Raw genomic sequence first — 21,643 nt, 5'->3', positions numbered from 1 at the left:
TTATCTGCAAACCTTATCCAAAACTCATCCTTTTCAGCAGCTGTTACTACTTATGACTGCTCCACCATTTCTTTCTCCAAACTTATGAACCATGAATGAATCAACTTCCAATAACATTCATTCTGCTTGCCAGTAATGCCACAAAGTCTGCAGCTGCCTCAACAGTCACTTGAAGAGATTTAGCCAAAAAAGTTTTGCTTAGTTTATTTGGGGGCTGAGGCAAGGGGACCTAACTCAACATGGATTGATGACAACTTTCTCCAGCCAGCAGCCTCATCTAGGCTCTGGTTTGGGCTTCTTTTTCAGCTTTGTTTTACAGAAAGCAAGCTTCAAGCCTGAAACTGCTAGAAAAATAGTCCCTTCTTCCTCAAAAGTAGCTTAGTGATTCCCCCATCCTCTATTTCACTTCTTGAATGTATTCCTTGATTATAATTAATCATTCTTGATGTGTTGAATTGAAGAAAAAATAGAGATAAACTTACAGAGAATAAAAAACCCCAAACCTCTTTAAACTTTAAAAATATCTCCTCATTAGCAAAGTAGTTATTGAAGCCAGGCACATCCATTGTTTCGCCATCATCCCCAAAAGCCTGGCAATGCCATCACTCACTGAGAATCCACCAGAGTGAAAGGAACTTCTCATTCTTAAAAATGCTGAGAGAAATCCAACTCCAGCAGAAAAAATTAGGAATAAATCCTTGTTAATTAAGCTAAAAGACTGCATTTACACACAGCAAAATAATTTGCCTTCTAGTTTTCTTTGTCTAAATTCAGATGGTGGAAGAAATAATTTGCAGGCTGCTGCAAAACCAGAGCAAACTCCAAATTGTTTAACACTTAGTTAAATATTAAAAAAGTGAATTAAAATTATTACATATATAGAAATATTTACTGGTGATGCACAAAAGTCTCTCTCTGCTTAGCTGTTATCTGAAAATAGATGCTTGCTTTTCACCTTGTACAAAAGCATGCTACAGAACAGCTTCAGCTCAGTAAACAGTATATTAAAATGTAACTACAACTGTTATTTTCATATTACATTATGGCTCTGTAGGAAGAACATTCAGCCTACCATATGCCACATACTGTTCCACCCTGGTGACCCCTTTTCTTCCATAGCTTCTAAGCATACAGATGTTCAGAAGAGGAGAGGCAACAAGTGGGGAAAGACAGAGAGAAGAAATTAAGAGCTCCCAGCTGGTGTGAGCACAGCCAGTTTCTCAGTGCTTGCAGCTGGTGAGCCAGAAACTGGTGCTGCTCATCAACCAAAATACAAGGAATGCCAAAAGGATGCCAAAAGCAGGAAATCATCAGTAGCCTCTCTTTTTTTTTCCTCTTTCTATTCTCAGGGAACCTGCTTCAATAGTGCAGACTAGGGGGATACAGTTTTTAGTGCCCTGGAAAATATCAATCCTTGCTCTCTTGTATTGATTTTATTACCACTTAGTTTTGTGCATTTTCAGTTAGTAATACTCTTGTGGCAAGTTACCCAAATATTTTAATTTGCTATGGCAGAACCCTGCCTTCAGAGCAACAGAAGTAAGGGATGGTCTGGCCTTAGGCTGCAAATTACCTCGAGCTTTTTCACATTATGATTAGCAGTCCTTGGTCTAAATTATTTAATTGGGCCTATTGGCTTCAAGCTACTCACCCAGGAACACAGAACTTTCCTCCCATCCAGGACAAGAGCAGGGCACAGCTGGAAAATCAGAGAAGGAAAGAGGGCAGAGGAATGAGATTAAAAGAGCAGCAACTAGGGGCAGGGCTGCTAGAGGAAGAGTGAAGAACACAGGGAAGAAAACCAGAGGTAAATCATGCTTTGTGTCTATCCCTATGAAATAATAATAGTGAAAATACTCTCCAAAACCTGGATTTGGTTTGAAACACTTAGAAGGGAAAGAAAGCACAGCTTGTTAATTATTATACTAGGCTGATTCTCCTTATCACTCACTGCTGCAACCCTGATCACACATTTTTTTCACTTTTTTCGGCCTTCTGGACCAGCTCCGCCGGCAGGTGGAGGCTGAGAGCTTGGCAGAGGAGGATGGCACTAAGAGGCTGAGGCCATCCCCCAAAAAGAGCACAGCTCTGCAGGGCAGAGTTCGCTGTTCCAGCGCAGTTTCCCAGCACTGTCCCATGGGAAGTGCAATGGAATTTGCCTCGGGAAGCTTTGGTGGCCACTCCCTCCCTGAGCCCCAGGGGCCCAGGGCTCGGCAGCTATTGATGGCAAATTCCCCTTTTGCCAAAGATGGCTCAGCTCTGTTGAAAGAAGGAAAAAAACAAGTTGTCTCCAAAAACATAGGCGAGGGTGGGGTTTTTGGGGGGAGGGGGTATTTTCTGGTTTGGGATTTTTTTTAACAGAACAAAACAACACAACCAAAAAGAGAAAAAAATCAAAAATAAAAAAAAAGAAACATAAACATCCCAAAATTCAAAGACCCCCCCAATCTTTTACTTACTCCATGCTCATTCACTGCAGGAGCTTTGTTGTCACTTCCCTCTTCACCTCAGGCTTTCTGATCTTTGCTTCCAAGGAGGGATTATCAAAACCACGATATCGTTGTATCAGAATAACTGGCAGATGTCAGTCTCGTTTAAAAAAGTGGGCAAAGGCATTTACTTCATCCTGCCTGCTGCAGGGGGACTTCCCTGCCTTCCCCTGGTAGCATGTGTTGAGTAAGGAAGAATTGTTCTGAAGCAGATGCTGGACATCAAGCTGCTGTAAATGCCGAGGCAAACAAGAGCTTGAGCAGCAGCTGAGGGAAAGCTCTTGTATCTCAGGCAGGGAGACTGTCAGCCACAGCACACCGTGGGGAGAACCACCCTGTGGATGGAAATAGGAGAGCCCAGCCCGATGCAGAATGAGCCAACCAGCTCCCTTGGGATCAAAGAAAATCCATCAGTGTATTGTCACGTTGGTGTGCGCACAGCAGTCCTGGCAGCCGGGCTAATTCCCTCTGATGTTATCATAGCTCCTCTCATTGTGAGCTCTCTCCTGTGCCAGCACTAACACACATGTGGCTGCACAGTCTGACTTGCCATGTATCTCCTCAGTCCCACGGGGGTGCTGGACCCCTCTTTATACTGGCTCTGTGTGCTTATACTGGTTTAAGGAGAGGGTATAAAGGTGCTATGCTGTAATACACCGAATAAGGACTTTGTTCAAAGAAAGGCAGAAAACAGGAGAAAGATTCTTGGTGTAGACATATTCTTGCTCGAAGGCCAAAATTAATATTAATAAAAAACTATGAGAAGGAGAAAACAGAATTTACTAACTGGTTTACTAGTTAGTTTACTACTAACTAATTTACGCTTGATAATTACAATGGTATTCACAGCATCATTGGTGGGTGTAGTGTACAGAAATCAAGGGGAGCATGAGGGTCCTAAATAGTATCAGGATATAGCAGTAGTTACTGCAATATTTTCACTAAAAACTTCTGCCCAAAAACGTAATTGGTAGCTGGGAAAAGGGGCAAAAAAATGAGAATGCAAGGAATGAGATTCAAGCTCCGCTGTTGAGAATAGGATGTTTGCATGCATTAAGGAGAATATATTAAAGGAAAGCTTCAGATATATGAAGACAATTTTTGGTTTTTTTGAGGGACTTGGAAAAACTAGGTAGAAATGGTACAATTCAGGAGGCAGCAGAAAATTCCTGGACTACAAAGACTCAAAGGAAGGATCCACTGTGCAAAGATTTGGTGAAGAAAGTAGGGGTTTGGGTTTGGCCCTTTTACTCCAGGCCAGATCTGATCACATCATTTCCAGTTCTCACATCTGTGGAAATTCGCTCTGTCCTGCTAGAAAGGCTCCTCCATGTTGTGTCTCTGACCATCTACCATAATCAGAAGCACAGTAAGGTGATGTGATGCTTATAAAGCACTCTTTGTTACCTGCAGCTTTAGTTTGGCCTCCAGAGAAAGAATGAAAAAGGGTGAAATAAATCAATTTATGTATCATCTCCTGGTTATTAACAGTTTTTCTTGATTTCTGAACTTCTTTCATATAGATTGAACATCTATTTTAAAAACTACTTGCAAATTTGTGTTACAAATAATTCACTAATTGTAGCAGTGACTAGTAAGAAATAAATGAACTGCCTAATAGTAGAAAGTCAACTCTATAACTGGCTCATGTTTGAATTTTGCAAATATCCCAGTCTTCTGCTGAGATTAGTAAATTCCCTTATAACAAAAATTATCAACAAACTCTGAAGGATGGTAAAGTATGCAAGAACAAAATAGTGAAGCTCCAGTCACAAAACAATGCAAACTGTAGTGAAATCCTGAAAAACAGGACAAGTAAGAGCTTGTTCTTTATAAATTACTAGTCATTTACAATAATAACTTTAATTGCTTCTTTGTAAAACACATGTGATGTTATGACAAGTAGTGGAAATTATGAGGCAATGTTGTGTCCCTTCAGTTTCATGGTACTGACACATGCTGTGTGAGTTTTGAGATTTATAATCCTGATTTTGACATTTCCAGGTACTGCCATTGATTTCTGATATTTTGGTTTGCCTCTGCAATGCTATTTAGCAGCACAGTCTTGTTTGAGACAGTGTTCAAGTGTAGACGTCACTGATACCAAACTGCATGTCCAGGGACAAAACTGTTAATTAAGCCTGACAAATTATCAGAATATTCTATCATGGTGTCCACAGAGGCTTAGCTTGAAATGCTGAAAACTGTGATGTTTTTGATGATTAAGTGCTGAAGTCAAGCTGAAGCACTTGACCAATGTGGGTCCAGGGGAGTTCAAAACAAGCTTAAAAATATAAAAATATTGCTCTTATTCTAATGTAAAAATAAACAAACTAGCAAAGCATAAAAGATCAAATACTGCAAATCTACTTATAGAATGATTTCTTTTTTTGCTTGTTCTTTACAGATCTCCTTTCAGTAAACAGACAAATATTTTATGTCCAATTTTGAAATGAAAGAAGATAATTATGTTCTTAACAGCTTGATTTTCATGCTCAAATATTGCTTTCTACTGTGTTTGAAAACATTTTCAGTATCCAAATTTAGATCTTAGGAGTTTTGTAAGATGCTCTTGAAATTCTGTTGAACACTATCTACGTCATCAACCAGCATAAATCAATGAGATGAAAACTCTGTTGTGACTAAGCAGAAAAAGTCAGTCTTACCAAATTATTTGCACTGAAATAATAGCCCATGAGTCTTGTAGGAAAAAGAAAAATAAATGAGAGCAAATATATGAGCAAGCTGATTAGTATTTGCCAGCTAGAGTGTTTCCAATTATGTTATTGTCAAGGCAGTGATAACATTATCATTGCCTGACATCATTCCAAGTGTAATATCCTTTCTCCCCTGAATGGTTGTTGATCCCGTGGCACTCTGGAGACCAGCAGGGGATGATCACTGTGCTTTCATGTGCTGGCACCTGTGTCCAGGACAAATCCTAGCTCAGGCATTTTCCAGTACTCCCTGGTCTTAAGGGATATACACATCCTACAGTGCTATGAAGTATTTCAGCACAAGAAAAACTGGTTCACTCATATTCACAGATATTTCACCTGTACATTCCTAAAGATGTTGAGAAATTGACAGAACATAAAATCCCACACACTGAACTGGTTTGAGAGTGGAAGTAATATCCTGGAAAATGACTAAGAAAATTGAAAAATTCCAGTCTGATTGCAGTAATTTCAGCTAAAGAAAACAATTCATTTTGAATATGAAAAGACCTTTAAATCTCTCCAAGAAAAAACCAGTTAAACAGAATGCACTCAAATGAGGAAAAAACCCAGACATTTCTAAAAATGGAGGAAGTAGCAGCAATCAGAACATGTGAAAATGATGGATTTAGCAAATGTCTTGATTTTTTCACAGTAAGACTAAGCAAGTTTCTCATCAATAGCACTGATGGAGCATCTGATTGAATTATAACATGTGAAATGCATGAAGTCACAGCATAAAAAAAATATTTTGCTTTTAAGCTCTAGGGCTTTGTTTACCTGCAGATTTCCTAGTGACTGAATTGTGGGAAGCAAGAGAGGAAATAAAACCAAAATAAACCAAGTGTTTACCAAGTAAGATGAATAAGATAAATTGGTCCTAGCACAGAAGTTAAAGAATAATTAAAAACAGTGAAGTAAAACAAATGGGCAAATTATGTTCTCAGATGTGTAACTATTCTGATATACCAGTGTAAACATGTCTATGTGAGCAGATGTATTTACAGCCCTACAAAAAAAAGCATTACCTGCAAGGCCGCTTAATTAGAAACAACTATTCTAGCATAAAGAAGAAAAGAACTGCAGCAAAAAAAAAAAAAAAAAAAGCACAAAAGCAAAGAGATAGACCCAAGTAATTCTAGTTCTTTGGAGTGAAAATGTAACTTGTGAAGCAAAAAAATACCTTAATTCTCCATTTTTTTTTCATAGCAAATTATTGCTTGTTTTCATAATTACTGTTTGCCATCTTTCAAAGGATCTTTTCTGAACATATTACTTGTCAGCAGGAAACATAACTGAGATCAGGGTATCTTGTGCAATCCTGTCACTGAACTGGTGGTTATCAGTGTGGCACTGCTGTGGCCATCAGTGTCAAAAGGCCCTTGCCAGTACTGTTTAGGGAGCTGGAGGCAAAGGGAAAAGGACAATCCTTTCCTTTATTTCCTTTCCATGAAAAGAGGCTGACTCCAACCGGAGGAGTCCCACCCTTCTCACAGAGCTCAGACAGCCATTGCCCACATTGTCACATTTCCAAGCTCTACACCTTGCCCGGGACAATCAGCTGTCACCATCACTGCTGCTGGAGTCACTAGCTACCAGGGAAAAAGAAAGCCTCTCCTAAGAAAGATTTTCTGAGGACCTGCAGGCAAGACTATTTTCTAATTATTTTGGAAGCAGTAATCTGCAAAAATTTATTATAGGATCACCTTATGCCTTGCCAGGATAACAAAAGGGAGATAAGGATAACAAAATTAAGGGTGACCTCAGTCCAGGAATCACTTAGAAATTCATTGCAAACACCTAAAGGAATGCTTTTGAATATACATTCAGAATCACTACTTGTACAGCTCTAATCCTGGCCTGCTTCAGTGCATTTGAACTATTCATTCACTTGTCAGCAGATGCTAGTTAAAACATGGTCTTTGGATCATCTGTCTCGAGCCCTCCCTGAGAGTGTCCAGCTTAAAGCTACCTCTACTAAATACTGTGTCATTCACCGGAACAATCATTTTATAAAGGCTCAATTTAGGGAAAAAAATGACCCATGGGGTCAACACCCCCAAAGGAAACACTCTTAATCTAAATACATTTTTGAGAAAGTATCAGGTTCTCTCCTTTATAGGTCAGCAAGTTTATTATCACCTTCCTTATCACACCAACAGAAGGGGAACGTCCCACAGCACGGCTGCAGCCACGGTTTCCACACCACGTTGGACACAGAGAGCTGCTCTGGCACTGGAGTCAGGGTCCTGCGATGCTCCTCTACGGCTCTGCCAATCTTCCTTATGACGGTGTCAAAGAGGGGCTCCGTGTCAGCCGAGAGAGGTTTGGCTTCAGAAGGGTCTTGTGAGAGCTCGAACAGCAGTGGAGGCTCATGATGGGCCACTCCTTCCCCAAAACACTGGCAAACTCCTCTGTCATAACAAGCCCCAGCTCCAGGAGGACTGAAAATGGGAGTCATATAGTGAGCCTTCCAAACAGCTCCAGCTGGCAGGAAAGAAAGAATCACAGAAGGCTGGTTATAACAAGGAAGAGTGAATATTTTTCTAGAGTTCATTTCTGGATGCACTTCAGCTCTACACTTAGTAGCTAATGCAGTAATTTCTCCTGGTGCTGTGCAACACAGACAATGCCAGTAAGTTTTTTGCCACGTTACACCCGAAAAACTTGGGAAAGCGGAATCCCAGAACAATAATGTGTTAGAAAAATGTGGCCTCCGGTAGAGTGAACATCATTGTTTGAGAGAAGCTGTGTGGTGTTGTTCACAGGGGTCCCAGGATGAGGGAAGAGAGGAGAATCTTGACTCCATGTTTCAGAAGGCTGATTTATTATTTTATTATATGTATTATATTAAAAGAAAATTATATACTAAAACTATACTAAAGGAATAGAAGAAAAGATTTCATCAGAAGGCTAGCAAGGAAAGGAATGGAATGATAATAAAATCTTGTGACTGACAGCGAGTCTGAGCCACTTGGACTGTGGTTGGCCATTAATTGAAAACAATCACATGAGACCAATCAAAGATACACCTGTTGCATTCCACAGCAGCAGATAATTATTGTTTACATTTCGTTTCTGAGGCTTCTCAGCTTCTCAAGAGAAAAAGATCCTATCAAAAGGATTTTTCACAAAAGATGTCTGTGGCGAAGCAGTGTACTCACTGTCCTTCTGGTGCCAGCGCACGGCGTGCAAGTGCACGCCGCAGTAATGGAACAGGAACTCGTGCTCCGAGTGCGCCGCCACTCCGCGCAGCAAAGGCAGCAGGTCCCGGCCGTCCATCACCCTGGCACGAGAAACACACCACAGGGCTGAGGTGAGCTGCACAGGGCTCTGCTCCCTCTGCACACCTCTCCCTGCAGCTGGCAGCTCTGGACAGGAAAGGGGATTGCAGATGATGGCAAGTAGGGGCTGAATCTCTGAGCAAGAGTAGAGGTGACTGAACTCGTAGATATTGATCTGTCTAAAAAATGAACAGGACTGAAAAAGAAAGCATCAAGCTCTTAGAATGTGTTCCCAAGCTAGATTTTCCATAGTTTTGGGAAAGCAGGAGGAATAAAGATGCATTTGTTTGTACCTGTCCTGAGGAACTTCCCCTCCAGCCAAATGAACTACTGTAGGATAAATATCCATAAGGCTTGTAGGTTCATCAATAACTGTGCCTGCAGGTAACACTCCTGGCCATCTAAATATCCCTGGGACACGGATTCCTCCTTCCCAGCCTCCCATAGCTTTTCCACCTTTCATTAAATAAAAAGAAAAATCAAAAGAATAAGTTTGATTTAAAATAGTTTTTGCACAAATTTGATTGTATTATCATGTTACCTTGATGAGCCTTCTTTACTCTCTTGTTTTTGCTGCTAAGCTCCTACGGAGCAGTAGTGAAAATATGTTCAGTAGACTAGAACCCAACAATCTGAGAATTCATGCCTACAAAGGACACCTGCCCAGGTTACAATTTACTCCATTCTTACATGCCTGATTAGAATGAGACATATTTGCTTCTTGGTAATAAACCAGTGTTACCCCTTGAGTGTATAATCTTACTGAAGCCTTAGGGGTGCCTTAATTTCTTTACTAGTTGTTGCTGGGTTGTCACTGTCCCTAACAGCTCTTACCTTTGTATATTCCATTCCAGCCACCCAGCTGCCTTCCACCTTCTTGTCTTTCCAGCCATCCACCATGATCAGAGGCAAAATAAACTAGTGTAGTTTCTCTCAAGCCCTCCTTGTCAATAGCATCAAGAACCTGGCCTGTAAATGCAAGAATATGTGTTTATTAAAAAGCGGAATTATCCCTCATACTACATAAATTTTAACTTCTGACTTGCAAACATTTACCAGTGTAATCATTGTTTAAGATTTTTAAGATTAATATTTTTAGTTATGATTTCATTGTCTTTAAAACCACAGAAAATTTGTGCTGCATTGTCACCACTATTTTATTATTGGTATTTTAAGAGGGAGTGCAAGAACCACGGCCACAGACAAAAAGCCTGTATTGTCAAGGACAAAAAAATTACCATGTACTGTAAAAATATGGAAAGAAATGATGATCTAAAAGTTAGTGTCTGCATCAGTAGAGGCCATCATGAAAAATATGGAAAAACATAATGTTACCCTTATTTTATGTTTCTAGACCACAGTTAAGATTTGCATTACATTACTGCAGGGATATAATATGCATTACTAATGAGGTACCTTTAAATTTAAAATTCTTGAGCTGTTTTTTACATCCTTAATTATATTTGCAGTATGTAAATGTTTGACAGGTTTGAAACCAGATTCTTCCTGCAAGTGTACCTGACTTTCCTCTCTTTTGCAAATGTGGCAACCTTTTGTCCATCATGACTGAATGATAAATAATTCCCCTTCCCCTCCAGAAAAACAGCCTGAAAAATAACATTAATCCTATTGTGGGGGGCATACTGGAGAACACTGATGAACATTTCTGGATTTATGATTGTGGCTGAAAAATATCCAGTATTCTGCTTAATGCAGCAGTCACAAATAAATAACCTGCTGTTTTTCATCTGAAATTAATTTGCTTATTGATTTTATCGCTTTCTATCATGTCCTGCTTAGAAATGACCACAAGAGGCTGAATTGACCTGGGCCTTACTTTAGAAATAATTATCACATATTTAGTAAGAAGAGCAGGAGAGCGCCTTGATAGGAGCTAAGGGAACATGGTTAAAAGTGGTAAACACTTGACCAAAAAAAAAAAAAAAGAGTGAACATTTGGCCCAAGACTAAAGCAAGTAAAAAATCAGCACTATAAGTCAACAGCACTCACACAAGATTGCCAGATGTTCATTAAATGCTTATGATTTTTTTGTACATGCTTTTAATAATCTTTCTTGCTTTTTTAATAAAAACTTTTTATTTAGACCTATGTATTTGATAGTTGGAGGCATTGTTATATGTCTTGTTGACTTACCCACCATCCAGTCCATCTCCTCTACATTGTCTCCATATAAACCATGTCTGCTCCTCCCAAGAAACTTCTCTGTGGTGAGGAGAGGAGTGTGGGAATGCAAAAAGGAAAGAAAGAGGAGGAATGGCTTGTGCTTATTTCTACAAAACAGAAATCAACACTGTGTTATCAGGGAGGAAGGCCCTCAATGCAGATCAGTTGTAGTGAAAATGGTATTACTTTTGTATAGATATTTCAACAGTCCCTTCAGAAACACCTTACTTTGTCAGATACTCTAACCCAGTGATAAGGATCCCTTGGAATAATTTTGTGTCCGTATAAAATATCCTTTTTCTACCCTGAATCATAGATAGAAAATTTTGAGATTGAATTTCCACTTCCTGCTACTGCAAAGCACCACTATGCTACTGAAGTGAAGGCAGCAGGTTCATCTCCTAACACTTATCAGTCCATTAATAAGGCTACATCACAGCTCTGCTTCTCCTTCCCTGGCCCACACACGCATTTCTGATATCACCTGCTATTCCTTCCTAAAGCTGCAATGCTGCTGCCATTGATAGGTATACATATTTCTTAAATATAGCCTAGAAATATTCGATAAACCCATGGAAATTGGCAAGTATTAATCAGCTTTAGTGAAGTTAGGAATAAGGGGTGTCCTTAAGCAGCAGATTTTTTTTTAAATTACATGATATGTCTATTTATATTATTTAAATTTAATAAAAATAACAGTACTTATAATCCTACATAATACTGTAAAAATTATAAAAACTTATAAAGACATGAAAGAGGAAAATGATGTTTACAGGTTGCAAAATATCCAGAAAATTGCAAAAGAACCAGAAAATTTGTGGACAAAGGAAGTCTTCACCTTTCAATAAATGAAATGGACTCTCTCAAGATAAGGGACGTAGTTCTGTCTGTCACCATTGGCTGCTCAGTAATTCCATGGTTTCTCATCATAATGCAGTTCCAGTAGCGCACAAATCCATAGCTTGAGAACCAGGATATGAAGAACAGGAGACTGAACACAGCAAGGCAGGTCAGCGTTCTCCAGTGGACTGAAATCAGGCCAGTCAGTCTCCCAAGGACAGCAGTGAGTGTAATGAGCCCAATCATCTGGGTGGAAATCCAGAGTTTCCTCCTGAAGGCTCTGTCCATCTCTGGTGTTTCTGTTGTCTGACAGTCACTTATTAGTGTAAAAGGCATCCCATAGAAGTAGTCAAATCCATGTTTCAAAGGGTGATGGCAGTGGTCATTGCGGGATTCACAGTTAACACCTTGATGCCACTTCCCTGAGAACAGAGGTTATTAAAATATAAAAAGACAATATTTTAATAGAATGGACTTTTCCTTACACAAAACATTTCTGAAAAAGTTGTTGGTTGTTTTCTGCTCGTGGTAACTGCTTCATCCTACACAGAAATATACCAAGTATGCAGTTATATAATGGGATTGACTAAAGTAAACCTCTACAATTTATAAATTTTCAGCACATTTTTTTGTGCTCTGTATATATATTCATGCCCTGTAGCTTCGATCAAGCATTAAAAAACCCCCAAACATTTAAAGGCAACTAGGATTTGAGAAAAGTTTCAAACTGAACAAAAATGTATCGCCTTCCTGGAGAACTGTCAAGTATCAAACAGAAGAAAGCTGTCCTTTTGTAAGCATAGGGGAAAATAACCTTCTTTCATTGTCCCTTTACCTTCCAGGTGCTATGTAGACTTGTTCCTGGGAGGTTTTGAAGTGCTTGGTGTCAGGACTATGGCAAGACTCTGTGTTGGTGCCAGATTGATAAGGGGATATGGATAGAGTAGTTAACTAGCAACTCACCTAACTGCTTGCCAGACAAACCACTGGATCCAGAAAAACTTGAGCTCAGGGAATCAGGACTTCTCATGAAGCTGTATATTTGTAAGTAACTTTGATGATCATTGTATCTCCACATACTGACTGAGAATAAAAGACTTTGTTTTATAAATATTTTGCCATTTATTTGGATTTAATCTTTTTTTTTTTAAGTTAGAGCCTACTTCTTTTAAATACTGAACTCCTCATTCATTAGAAGGAACATCTCTTGTCCTTTCACAACACAATTTGTTCTTCATTATGAACATTCCAGCTACTTTCATGAATGGCACATCAAAACCTTGCTTTTGCTTCCCCTCCAGCTTATTCAAACAGCCTGGTTAGGCACTTATGTAGTGACATAGTAAATTGACTCTTTTTGTGCAAACACTGAGGTTTGAGAATGTTTGAACTGAGTGAACAAAATCTACCACTCATCAGAAGCTTAATGGCATTTTTTGCAGATCTTGAATGTCAGATCAAAATGGACATTAAGAACTTTACTCAAGAATTAATTCTTATTGTAGAGAGAGGAACTGTGCACTTCCAGGATGAAGTTATCCTCAATAAATGGTTCAGTATGTTATCAGTACATGCAATAGCAGCCAGTTCTGAGTGAGTTTCAATAGAATTGCAATGTATTACAATAGGAGCAGAAAAACTGCCCCAGGGGAGAAAAATTACTGTTTCTTGGCTGTAAATATAAAGAAAGAATGAAAGTTCTAGAGTAGGTGGATGAATTGCTGTGAGCTAAAATCTCTACTCGGTTTACCTCCTGACATATTTAGAGTCAGCTGTAGAATGAAACAGGTTTGTAATCAATACATAAATGCATTGGTCATAAATACAGGTGCAGCTAAAGTATTGTTGGAATTCAGATGCACTTCAACACCTAAATCTCCAGCTGAGGTCAATAAAGGTTTCTGACATGCTAGAAAAGAATCAAATCTGCAGAAGCTAAACTAAGTGTATAATTAAGATAAATTAATCTCTGAGGGCATTACTTATACAGCATTAGTTTTCTGACTGCAAAGAACCTTCAAAGCCTTTCCCAACAAAAAATCTCATTATCACCTCAGGCTGCAGGTTATTAATAGGATTTAACTTTGCAATTAAACTGGTTGTGCTCAGGGCCAAACAATCACAAACAATTCAGGTGAGACTACTTTGTGCTCATTCAGCTGTGGTGACATGACTAGATGTTGTGTTAAGATTTTTTTGCTTCCTGACTTGAATGTAAAATTCTTGTGGTATTCTGTGTGTCACCTATCACTGGTGCTTTCCATCATTCCCCCATGGTGCAATTAATCAGGATCTGTCAATCTGGTTAATCTAAGTGATGCTTTTGGCACCTGTGGTGTGATTTTTAGCTGAGATGCCCACAGGGAAAATGCCTCCCCGTTCTGCTTCTGGGAGGCAAGCTGCAGGACTCCTGCTGCAGGGCAATTCATGGGGAGAGTGGAGACAAATCTGATTGTTTTGCTAGCGATAGCATGCTGAAACCAAGATGAAGCATGCACAGTCCGTTCTGTGAGATGATTTAAACAACTAAAGCAATATCACTACAGAACTAACAGGAGATGGAACTTCAGTAATGCAGTTTTAATTGCTCAGAGGGCTTCTTTTAGTTTTGTCTGACGTGGTTGAGATTTATTCTGCTGAATTAACAGAAATCTATATCTGCAGGAAGTTTCATTAATAAATTCATTTGGTTTGTGCAGCTAATATTTTTATGTGCCAGATACAGAATTGGGATTTTCACATTTCCATGCTTGGTTGAAGTAGGGCAAATAGCTGATAAATCAGCTAGGAATGTTTGTACTTTAGCAGTCTGTGGAACTATGTGACACATCTAAGATATATAATTATTTGGAACAAGATCATGACCAAAAGTTACAACTGTACTAAAAAAAAAATAGAGCTATAAAGTAAAATGAAATTCACATTGATGCTGAAGAAGGCAGTGGTTTTGGGCTGTAGTGAAATCTTGGTGAGCTACAGTGACATGCTGTGACTGAAGAAAAAAAAATTGTTTTGTTTGTTTCTGAAAGGCCTAATCTTGTGACACTATTAACTGTCTCTGATGTTTTAAGTAGCAGCTGTTCCCTTTTGTGTGAATCTGCTCTGAAGTGTATAAAACATCATCATGCATATTTAAATGACACTCATATTTTTACTTTTAAAAAATGAAATAGTATTGGAATAAGTATTTTATAGCTGACATAATAATATTCATGAATAAATACAATTTTCTATTATGTATTTTAACAACCACAGCTGTACTTGAAAGTAGGTCAAGGGTAAAATTGCCCCCTTCATCATATGCTTGTTCTTTTAAGAGAGGTACTTTTTGGTCAGAGTTTCTATTTATATATTATTCTTAATCAGAAAATAAAAATATTACGACTGAAGTATGAGATTTTACTCATTAAAACAAATGGTTTGAGTGAGATGTTCAGGTGAAACACATGCAAGAGGATCTTTAGGAGAGGAGTGTCCCCATACCTATCAGTCCTGTGCTGTAGCCTTGGTGCTGCAGTATTTTGGCAAAAGTGGTTTCGTTTGGAGGAAGCCCTCCTGAGCCAGCATTCCAAAAAATAACACGGTAATCATTTACAGCATCCATCCCTAAAAATGCAATAAAACCAATCTGAGTCAGTATAAAGGGCTGAGTACTTTTATCCAACATACTTTTTTGTTTCCTGATTTCATTGAAATGGTAGTGTTAAACATTTTTCCTAATGCTGTTTGTTAGGCAAAAAGAATCTAGGACCCTAGATGATATTAAGACAGAGCTAAGACCCACCATAGTGCCCATTCTTTCATCTTTGTATCTCATATTGAGACTTTTTTTCTTTAATTTCATTTCATTTGGAATTACATGATTGTATAGGAGATTTTCTATGTTACAGCGGCATCTGGGCTGTATGAAATGCCCTTCCTTAGTGTGAATGTGAGGGCAGGGAGGAGCACAAGGCGACTTCAGCCCCCTGTCAGCCTCAGCCTCCAGCTCACCGAGGGCTGCCAGGGAGCTCAGGCTTTCCTTGCACAGTGGCATGGCTGGTATCTCAGCCCCACAGAGTAGCTATCTCCTCTTCACCTGCAAGTTTACACCCTACTATTTAGTATTTTATCCTGGCATAATCCCATCATACAGTGCTATGTAAAGTTCAGTCTGTCATTGTAGCCCTGAACATCTCTGGCCCTGCTGTTACAGAGGGAAGGGGTCTGTACAAGCCCTTTCTAACTACTACTGTTTTCAAACTACCGGTCTCAGTGGAGCTGTCATGATAAAAGTAGGATGACATATCAGCTTCAAAATGCCTCAGGAATGAAGGCTCCGAAGATAATTTGCAATAGAACAAGCATTTGAGGGTTGCTGTTAGAAACATGTAGAGCTATTTGTTTTTCATACCTCTTCATCTCAGGGATGCAGTTTGACAGGGTAGTGTTTTTTCTTCAAAAACACAATTGGGAAAAATAATATTGCTGTCAAACTGTTATCTCCTAGGGCAGATTAATTTTGACAGATACGTGAAGAAGTTTTCCCATGAATGACTCATTCTGCACCTTGACTGGAGGGAATGGGCGCACATCTGCACAGGTCTACTCTGCTCCCTGCAGGGCTGAGCTGCTTCTGACATCTGATGATGAGTCACCTCTGACAGAAATTAATTTAACTAGTGCTTTCTAAGTGTGTTGTTACTATTCTTCCTGTTTCACATAATGACTTTTTTGAATGTAACAGTTTGCTCTAACTCCATTCTCACTGCAATCTGTACCACAGAGCATCAAAAGGTAGCCAAAATTGTGCTTTGGGGGAGACCAAGTTGCTCTGCAGAGCTTCTCTGCTCTGCTTCCCCCCAGACCAGTTCACAAATACCCTACAAATAGAGAAGCCTCCTCAAAGCCTGTCTGACACCTCGTGTATCTCAGTGAGGATGGAGTGTCGGACACGCCTGTTTGCACACCCTCATTTCTTCTGTGCCCCTTGTATGATACTGTTCCCTTCATCAGTGGAGCAATGTTTGCAGGGTGTGAGGCTTTGCAAGGCAAACCTGATCGGAGGGGGTATCTGCCAGTGAGGAAAGCTGCTCTGCTGGGCGTGCAGAGTGGGGCTGCCGCGATGTGCTGGGTCAGCTTCACTCCTTCCTTGGCCAGGCCATCGATGTTCGGGGTCCTAAAAATGCAACCAGTGCCACCAGATATCAACCAGAGAGTCTTTGAGTCTTTCAAGGGAATAAGAAATTATATACTTATCTTTATTTTTGGAAGTTTGTTCTATTTGAAGATGGCCAGGAAATATTTTTGTAATTTATTTAAATTTTCTCAAGTGATGGGAAAATATTTTTCTTTTTCTTTCTTCATTAAAAATCAGTATCTGGATTAATTTCAAGATAACTTTTTTTTTTTCCCTTGTCCTGTGAAAAGTCTTGCAGAAATCATAGAATTGTAAAATGGTTTGGGCTGGAAGGGACCTTAAAAATCACAAAATTTCAACCCCCCTGCCATGGGCAGGAACACTTTCCACTAGATGAGGTTGCTCAGTGCCCCATCCAACCTGGCTTGGAACACTTCCAAGGATGGGGTATTCACAGAGCTTCTCCAGACAGCATGTTCCAGTGCCTCACCACCCTCACAGCAAAGACCTTTCATTTCCCCCAGAGCTACCTTTCCTACACTATTTTCTCAAAGAGCTGTGTATCAGCCTCAGTGTATCAGTGTAATGGTAATTGGGTTGCCACAGGGTGACAGTGCTTGACTAGACAAGATGCTCCATGACTTACAGTGCCGATAAGGAAGCTAACAAGGTGCTTCTCATGACATTTGTATCGAGGGGGAAGGAGAAAAAGGGAAAGGAATCCTGCATGTTTTCACACTGTGTGGCAATCTCTCAGGGCAGCATGAATTAAGCCACACATCAGTAAGTAGGTGTGAAGAGGGTATTTTGCAAACAACTGGCAACCAAGAAAAGCAAGCTTGCCTGGCACACTAGTTACAGACAAGGTAATATCTTACATTTCACAATACAATATCCCCCTCTTCCAAGTCAAGGTGTGCCGACTTATATTTTAAATTAGATTGAGCTTCAGTTTTACAATTTTGTTTTTTGCAATTATCAGTTCAATGGTGTTCACAAGAAGGCAAGACCTTCATTACAATTTTGAAAGATCCTGGATGTTTTGTACTTGCTTTGTACTTGTTATGGATTTCTCCCTCAAAGACAGCTGCCAGGAAACAACATCTGCAGCATTTCTTATTCTCTACAGCCTTTTGCCAGAGGTGCAATCCAGGGTAACTGGGCAGAGCCATTGGTGAAGTTCCAGCCTTCAGCACAATTGCCATCTCAGTTAGCTGATTTGGGTGCTCCCAAACTGCTGTTTCAAATCCTGCCGTTCTTTGCACTGCAGAGAAACAGTGGCTAAGACAGCCCAGATGCTTGTCACCCTGCTAGGTGCTTTTACACCCTGAATGTAAAAACAAAATCCATGCCTTGGGGATGATGCTGTGTAGGCCTGGCTTTGCTCCCTGTGATCACCAGCTGCCTGTCAGGAACTCGCTGACTGGAGCCTTTCAGGTTAAGATTCCAAGAACTGTGCTGGATGAGGGGAGGGATTGTAGCAAATTTAATTTTGTTCATACATGTTACAAGCCATCAGGCGGTACTGTGGCACAGTTTTCAAAGACAAGGCAAATTCTATGTCCTTGAAGCTGAAAAGAGAACTATTTCCTGGTAACATTGCTCATTGCAGTCATTTAACTAATTTTGAGGTAAGACTGGGGAAAAAATGGTAACAGAATTAAAATGAGGTGATGAGGCCTGTGTATTGGAAGAGGGGACAATTTCTACCTTTGGGTATAGCTGTTTCTAAAGTGTTAGGCAGTCAAGGAATACACAAGAATGATCGTCATATTCCCACAGTAAAGCAGCTCCACACAGCAGAGCTGGCCGTGGGAATGCCCTCCAGGCTATGAGTTAATGCTGGACAGAGGGTTTCAGGTTTACATTAAATATCACACCAGCTCTGTTCACCCTTAGGGTCAGTTTCCTTACCTGATAGTGTCATTCCCGTAGCAGCCTACATCCCCTATGCCGAGATCATCAGCCAGCAGCAGGACAAAGTTTGGCTGTGTGATGGTGGAAGGATGGCTGAATGGTGCTTGCAGAAGCAGAGCAAAAATCAGGGGTGCAACCAGGGGTGACCTGAAACACAGAAGAGTGAAAGAAGCCAGTGAGCTGGCCATTCATCACTCCCCTGCACGCGGCCAGAGACCCTCTGTCATTGGCTTGGCTGCAGAACAGACCCCTCTGTCCAGACACTAAGTGTTTATCATTTACCCAAACTGAGGTAATGAAGAGGAAAATGTCAGAACTATAACTTCAAAAAATCTCCTTTCCTGATTGTTTCCAAGTTTCCTGTGAGCAGTCTCACATGGGAATTTACATGCAGCAGATGGAATACAAGTGATTTTGCTGCATGGCTTTGGATGTTTATAAAGGGTTGTTTTGGGAAGCTGAGAATGGGATCAACTCCCTCTGACATGGTTTTTGCCTGGACTGGGATCTTTGGGTAGTGAAAAAGTAAATAAAAAGAAAAAAAACTAAAAATCACATTGTGAGGGAAACAATGCTACTCTTTTATAACACAGTATTGCATCATTATTAAGCTTCACTCACTTTAGATTCATGCATGATACAACAGTAACTCACGATTTTTTCTTACCAAGGAGATGTTACTTGCCAAATCATTTCTGCATTTGGAGTGTTCAAATCCTGCAAAACCAAGAGCACTCTGTCATAGTTACGTCTTCCTAGTAGCAATTGCTTGCATATATTTCATATTCTGCAATAAAAATGTATTAAAAACTTACTCAAAGCCTGTTAACATTCAGTTTTATTTACTCCAGTGCACCTCAGATCAGACCCCAAATAAAGAAGAGTAAAGGCATTAATGTTATTTTTATTGCTAGGCCAATAGCAAAATATTTCAAAATAGCGAAATAATTCAATTTTCTTACATGAATCATCTATATAAAAAATACTTAATGTTCAGAAAGGAAAAAATAGTCCTTTAAAATCCAATCTTCAATATAATTTACATTTCTGTAACCACAGACAGTTGCGGCATTGTGCTTTTTCACATAATATGCTAAGTTTCATTTCAGGCTTGTAAGAGGAATTTTTAGTTGTAGAAATTCTAGTAATCTTTTTCCAATAATTATAACTTCTTGGAAGAATTCATGCCCTCTTGTTACTTAACTCTGAGAATGAAGAGGTTTCTCTGGGTTTTTTCTTTCACTGTCAGGACAGTGAGATTAAACTGTTTGAAGACTTTGAAGTAGGGGTTGAGTGAGCTTCATTCTAAAGCTTTAAAATAGACTGCTTTGAAATTTATCCCACTCCTGGCTCAACCGTCCCAAGCACCTCAGTTTTATGAATTATGTTTGTTTCATATTTATTTTCGTTTTCCAGAAACTATATATCGAGCAGTTTAGTTAATATTCATAGTTCTTGCATTTTATCCATCAATACTACAAGCTTCAGCAGGAAAAATTATATTTCTGTGCTTAGAAAACTGGCATCCAAACTCTTACAAGCACCAGAGCTGAGACAACATTGCTATCTAGAGACACTCAGTTTCCTGCATGTGAGTTTGTGCCTTTGCTGCATCCAAAGCAGTTATAGGAAAAGTACAAGAGAACACCTCAGCCATCTCTAACATTTATATCCTATAAGCCTCTAAAACAGTTGAAGTAAAAGGGAGTTGGACATAATCAGATTTAATTGTGCAGTTGGTTGCCACACGGTAGAGAGACAGAGATTTAAAGCACAGCTGGAGCTCAAGGCTGAACCTCCCCAGAAGCTCCTGTAAAATAGCAGGCAATATACAGAAAACAGCTATTGATTTGTTTTACTGACTGTGTTATCCCTGTCATTTCCTCAGTGAAACGTGATGGGAGTCCAGGCAGAGAAATCACAAGCAAACATTCCCCTCTGCTCTCTGAACTGAATTTGGCTTAAAGCAAAACTCCTTCCTCCCTCTCCCATTGTTAATCCCTCCCCTAAAGTAATTTAGTTTTTGTTCCCTTCTTCATCTGTTTTAATAGTCCTGGGGGGAATAGCTTGCATATCTTTCATATTTTATCAGTTGTTTTCTGTATTGATTCAAAGTTTATAATCAGTCTTTACCTTTCTAACAAAATACTTACAAGATACTAAAATCTCATAAGAGGAAATACTTGTTTTAGACATACTCATATGCATTTTTCTTGAAAACAGTACATATTTGTGACATCAGCTTGGCAACACTCAGTGAAAAGTCACACAGTTAATACCACTTAATTCAGTGCTGTTCAGTCTGTGAAAATTTCTTTTAAGGATTCCTATTTTGTAGACTTGATACCAATAAAAGCAAACCCAGACTTGTAAACACATAGCCTGCAGCTCTGACTTTGTACATAGCCTTGTATGAGAAGAATGTTGTTCTAAAGGGAAAAATATTTTAAAAACTCCCTTGAGATATTTTTATCTACAGAAGGAAAAAAAAAATTCCAAATAGCCATTAACATTTTGCTGTGTATTTCCCAACATAGTAAGGGAGGGATACAGTACCTGGTCGAGTTGTGTTCAAAGCAGGCAGCTGATGCACTGGTGACTTTAAATGATCCCGAATTTTTTCAGCCCGAGGAGAGCTGCTACTGCGCGGCGTTTCTGAAGGCAGTCCCGAAATGTGCCCTGGCAGCACGTCCCACAGCTCACCACAGGAAAAGCACGTTGTGCCAGAACTTCCAAGCAGCTGCATGCTCTGGCTTCTCATAGAGCCTTCAAGCTGCACTTCCCCCTGCTGTTTGTACAACTCTGACATTCACACAGGGCGTCAGGATCCGGCTGGGAATGCCACAGAGGTAGCTAAAATCCTTGCTGCCTAACCACCAGTCTCTCAAGGGATGAGAATGATCTCCTTCAAATCTGAGACATTCCTGTGAAAGGTACTATAAATAATAGTTCCCAATAAACACCTCCTTACTTCCACCAAGGAAAAGAGAAAATCGCTGTACTTATGGAGCAGCACTTCTTTGTTGTAGAAATAGAAATTGAGCTAATTTCTTCACTTTATGGCCACCCTGAGTGCATGTTGCAGTGAGGTG

At 39.7% G+C, this 21,643-nt stretch overlaps 2 protein-coding genes and 1 long non-coding RNA gene across 5 annotated transcripts in view; 1 reads left to right on the top strand and 2 right to left on the bottom strand.

The window, feature by feature from the left end:
• The window catches only part of LOC102074283 (arylsulfatase D), a 34,101-nt gene extending 29,306 nt beyond the window's left edge, over window positions 1–4,795 (bottom strand). Inside the window, exons 1-2 of the mRNA XM_026793612.2 lie at window positions 2,460–4,795; window positions 1,652–1,699 (exon numbers count right to left, since the gene is read on the bottom strand). Of these exons, the coding sequence (XP_026649413.2) occupies window positions 1,652–1,699; window positions 2,460–2,470 (59 nt within the window). The 5' untranslated portion in view covers window positions 2,471–4,795. The remainder of the gene's footprint in view (window positions 1–1,651; window positions 1,700–2,459) is intronic.
• Window positions 1–12,627, top strand: part of LOC113459316 (uncharacterized) — a 25,520-nt gene extending 12,893 nt beyond the window's left edge. Inside the window, exon 5 of the long non-coding RNA XR_003380446.2 lies at window positions 12,358–12,627. This is a non-coding gene — a long non-coding RNA (uncharacterized LOC113459316). The remainder of the gene's footprint in view (window positions 1–12,357) is intronic.
• Window positions 7,153–21,643, bottom strand: LOC102068808 (arylsulfatase D). Of its 3 annotated transcripts, none has more exons than XM_026793614.2 (11): window positions 21,108–21,642; window positions 19,219–19,338; window positions 18,549–18,698; window positions 16,552–16,673; window positions 14,999–15,121; window positions 11,514–11,937; window positions 10,646–10,782; window positions 9,325–9,459; window positions 8,784–8,946; window positions 8,371–8,492; window positions 7,175–7,693 (listed from the first exon to the last, which is right to left on the bottom strand). In XM_026793614.2, exons 2-11 carry the CDS (start codon window positions 19,242–19,244, stop codon window positions 7,323–7,325), a joined length of 1,773 nt encoding a protein of 590 aa, XP_026649415.2. In that variant the 5' UTR covers window positions 19,245–19,338; window positions 21,108–21,642; the 3' UTR covers window positions 7,175–7,322. The 3 variants fall into 3 exon arrangements, with proteins under 3 accessions (XP_026649416.2, XP_026649415.2, XP_005487304.2); XM_005487247.4 differs by having other exon boundaries at window positions 19,219–19,268; window positions 21,108–21,641; XM_026793615.2 differs by lacking the exon at window positions 14,999–15,121 and having other exon boundaries at window positions 7,153–7,693; window positions 19,219–19,268; window positions 21,108–21,643.

Source organism: Zonotrichia albicollis, chromosome 2, assembly GCF_047830755.1.
Source record: "Zonotrichia albicollis isolate bZonAlb1 chromosome 2, bZonAlb1.hap1, whole genome shotgun sequence".
NCBI lineage: Eukaryota > Metazoa > Chordata > Aves > Passeriformes > Passerellidae > Zonotrichia > Zonotrichia albicollis.
This window is presented reverse-complemented; position numbering and strand designations above follow the sequence as displayed.

What these genes read in the sequence shown, in the direction of transcription:
- LOC102068808 (XM_026793614.2), bottom strand. Translation starts at nt 19,244, where the DNA reads ATGATTTGGCAAGTAACATCTCCTTG. An exon ending in TACGGGAATGACACTATCAG is followed by an intron (nt 16,674 to 18,548) that starts GTAAGGAAACTG and finishes TTGCATTTTTAG; the next exon opens with GACCCCGAACATCGATGGCC. An exon ending in GCGCTGGCACCAGAAGGACA is followed by an intron (nt 7,694 to 8,370) that starts GTGAGTACACTG and finishes CTTTCCTGCCAG; the next exon opens with CTGGAGCTGTTTGGAAGGCT.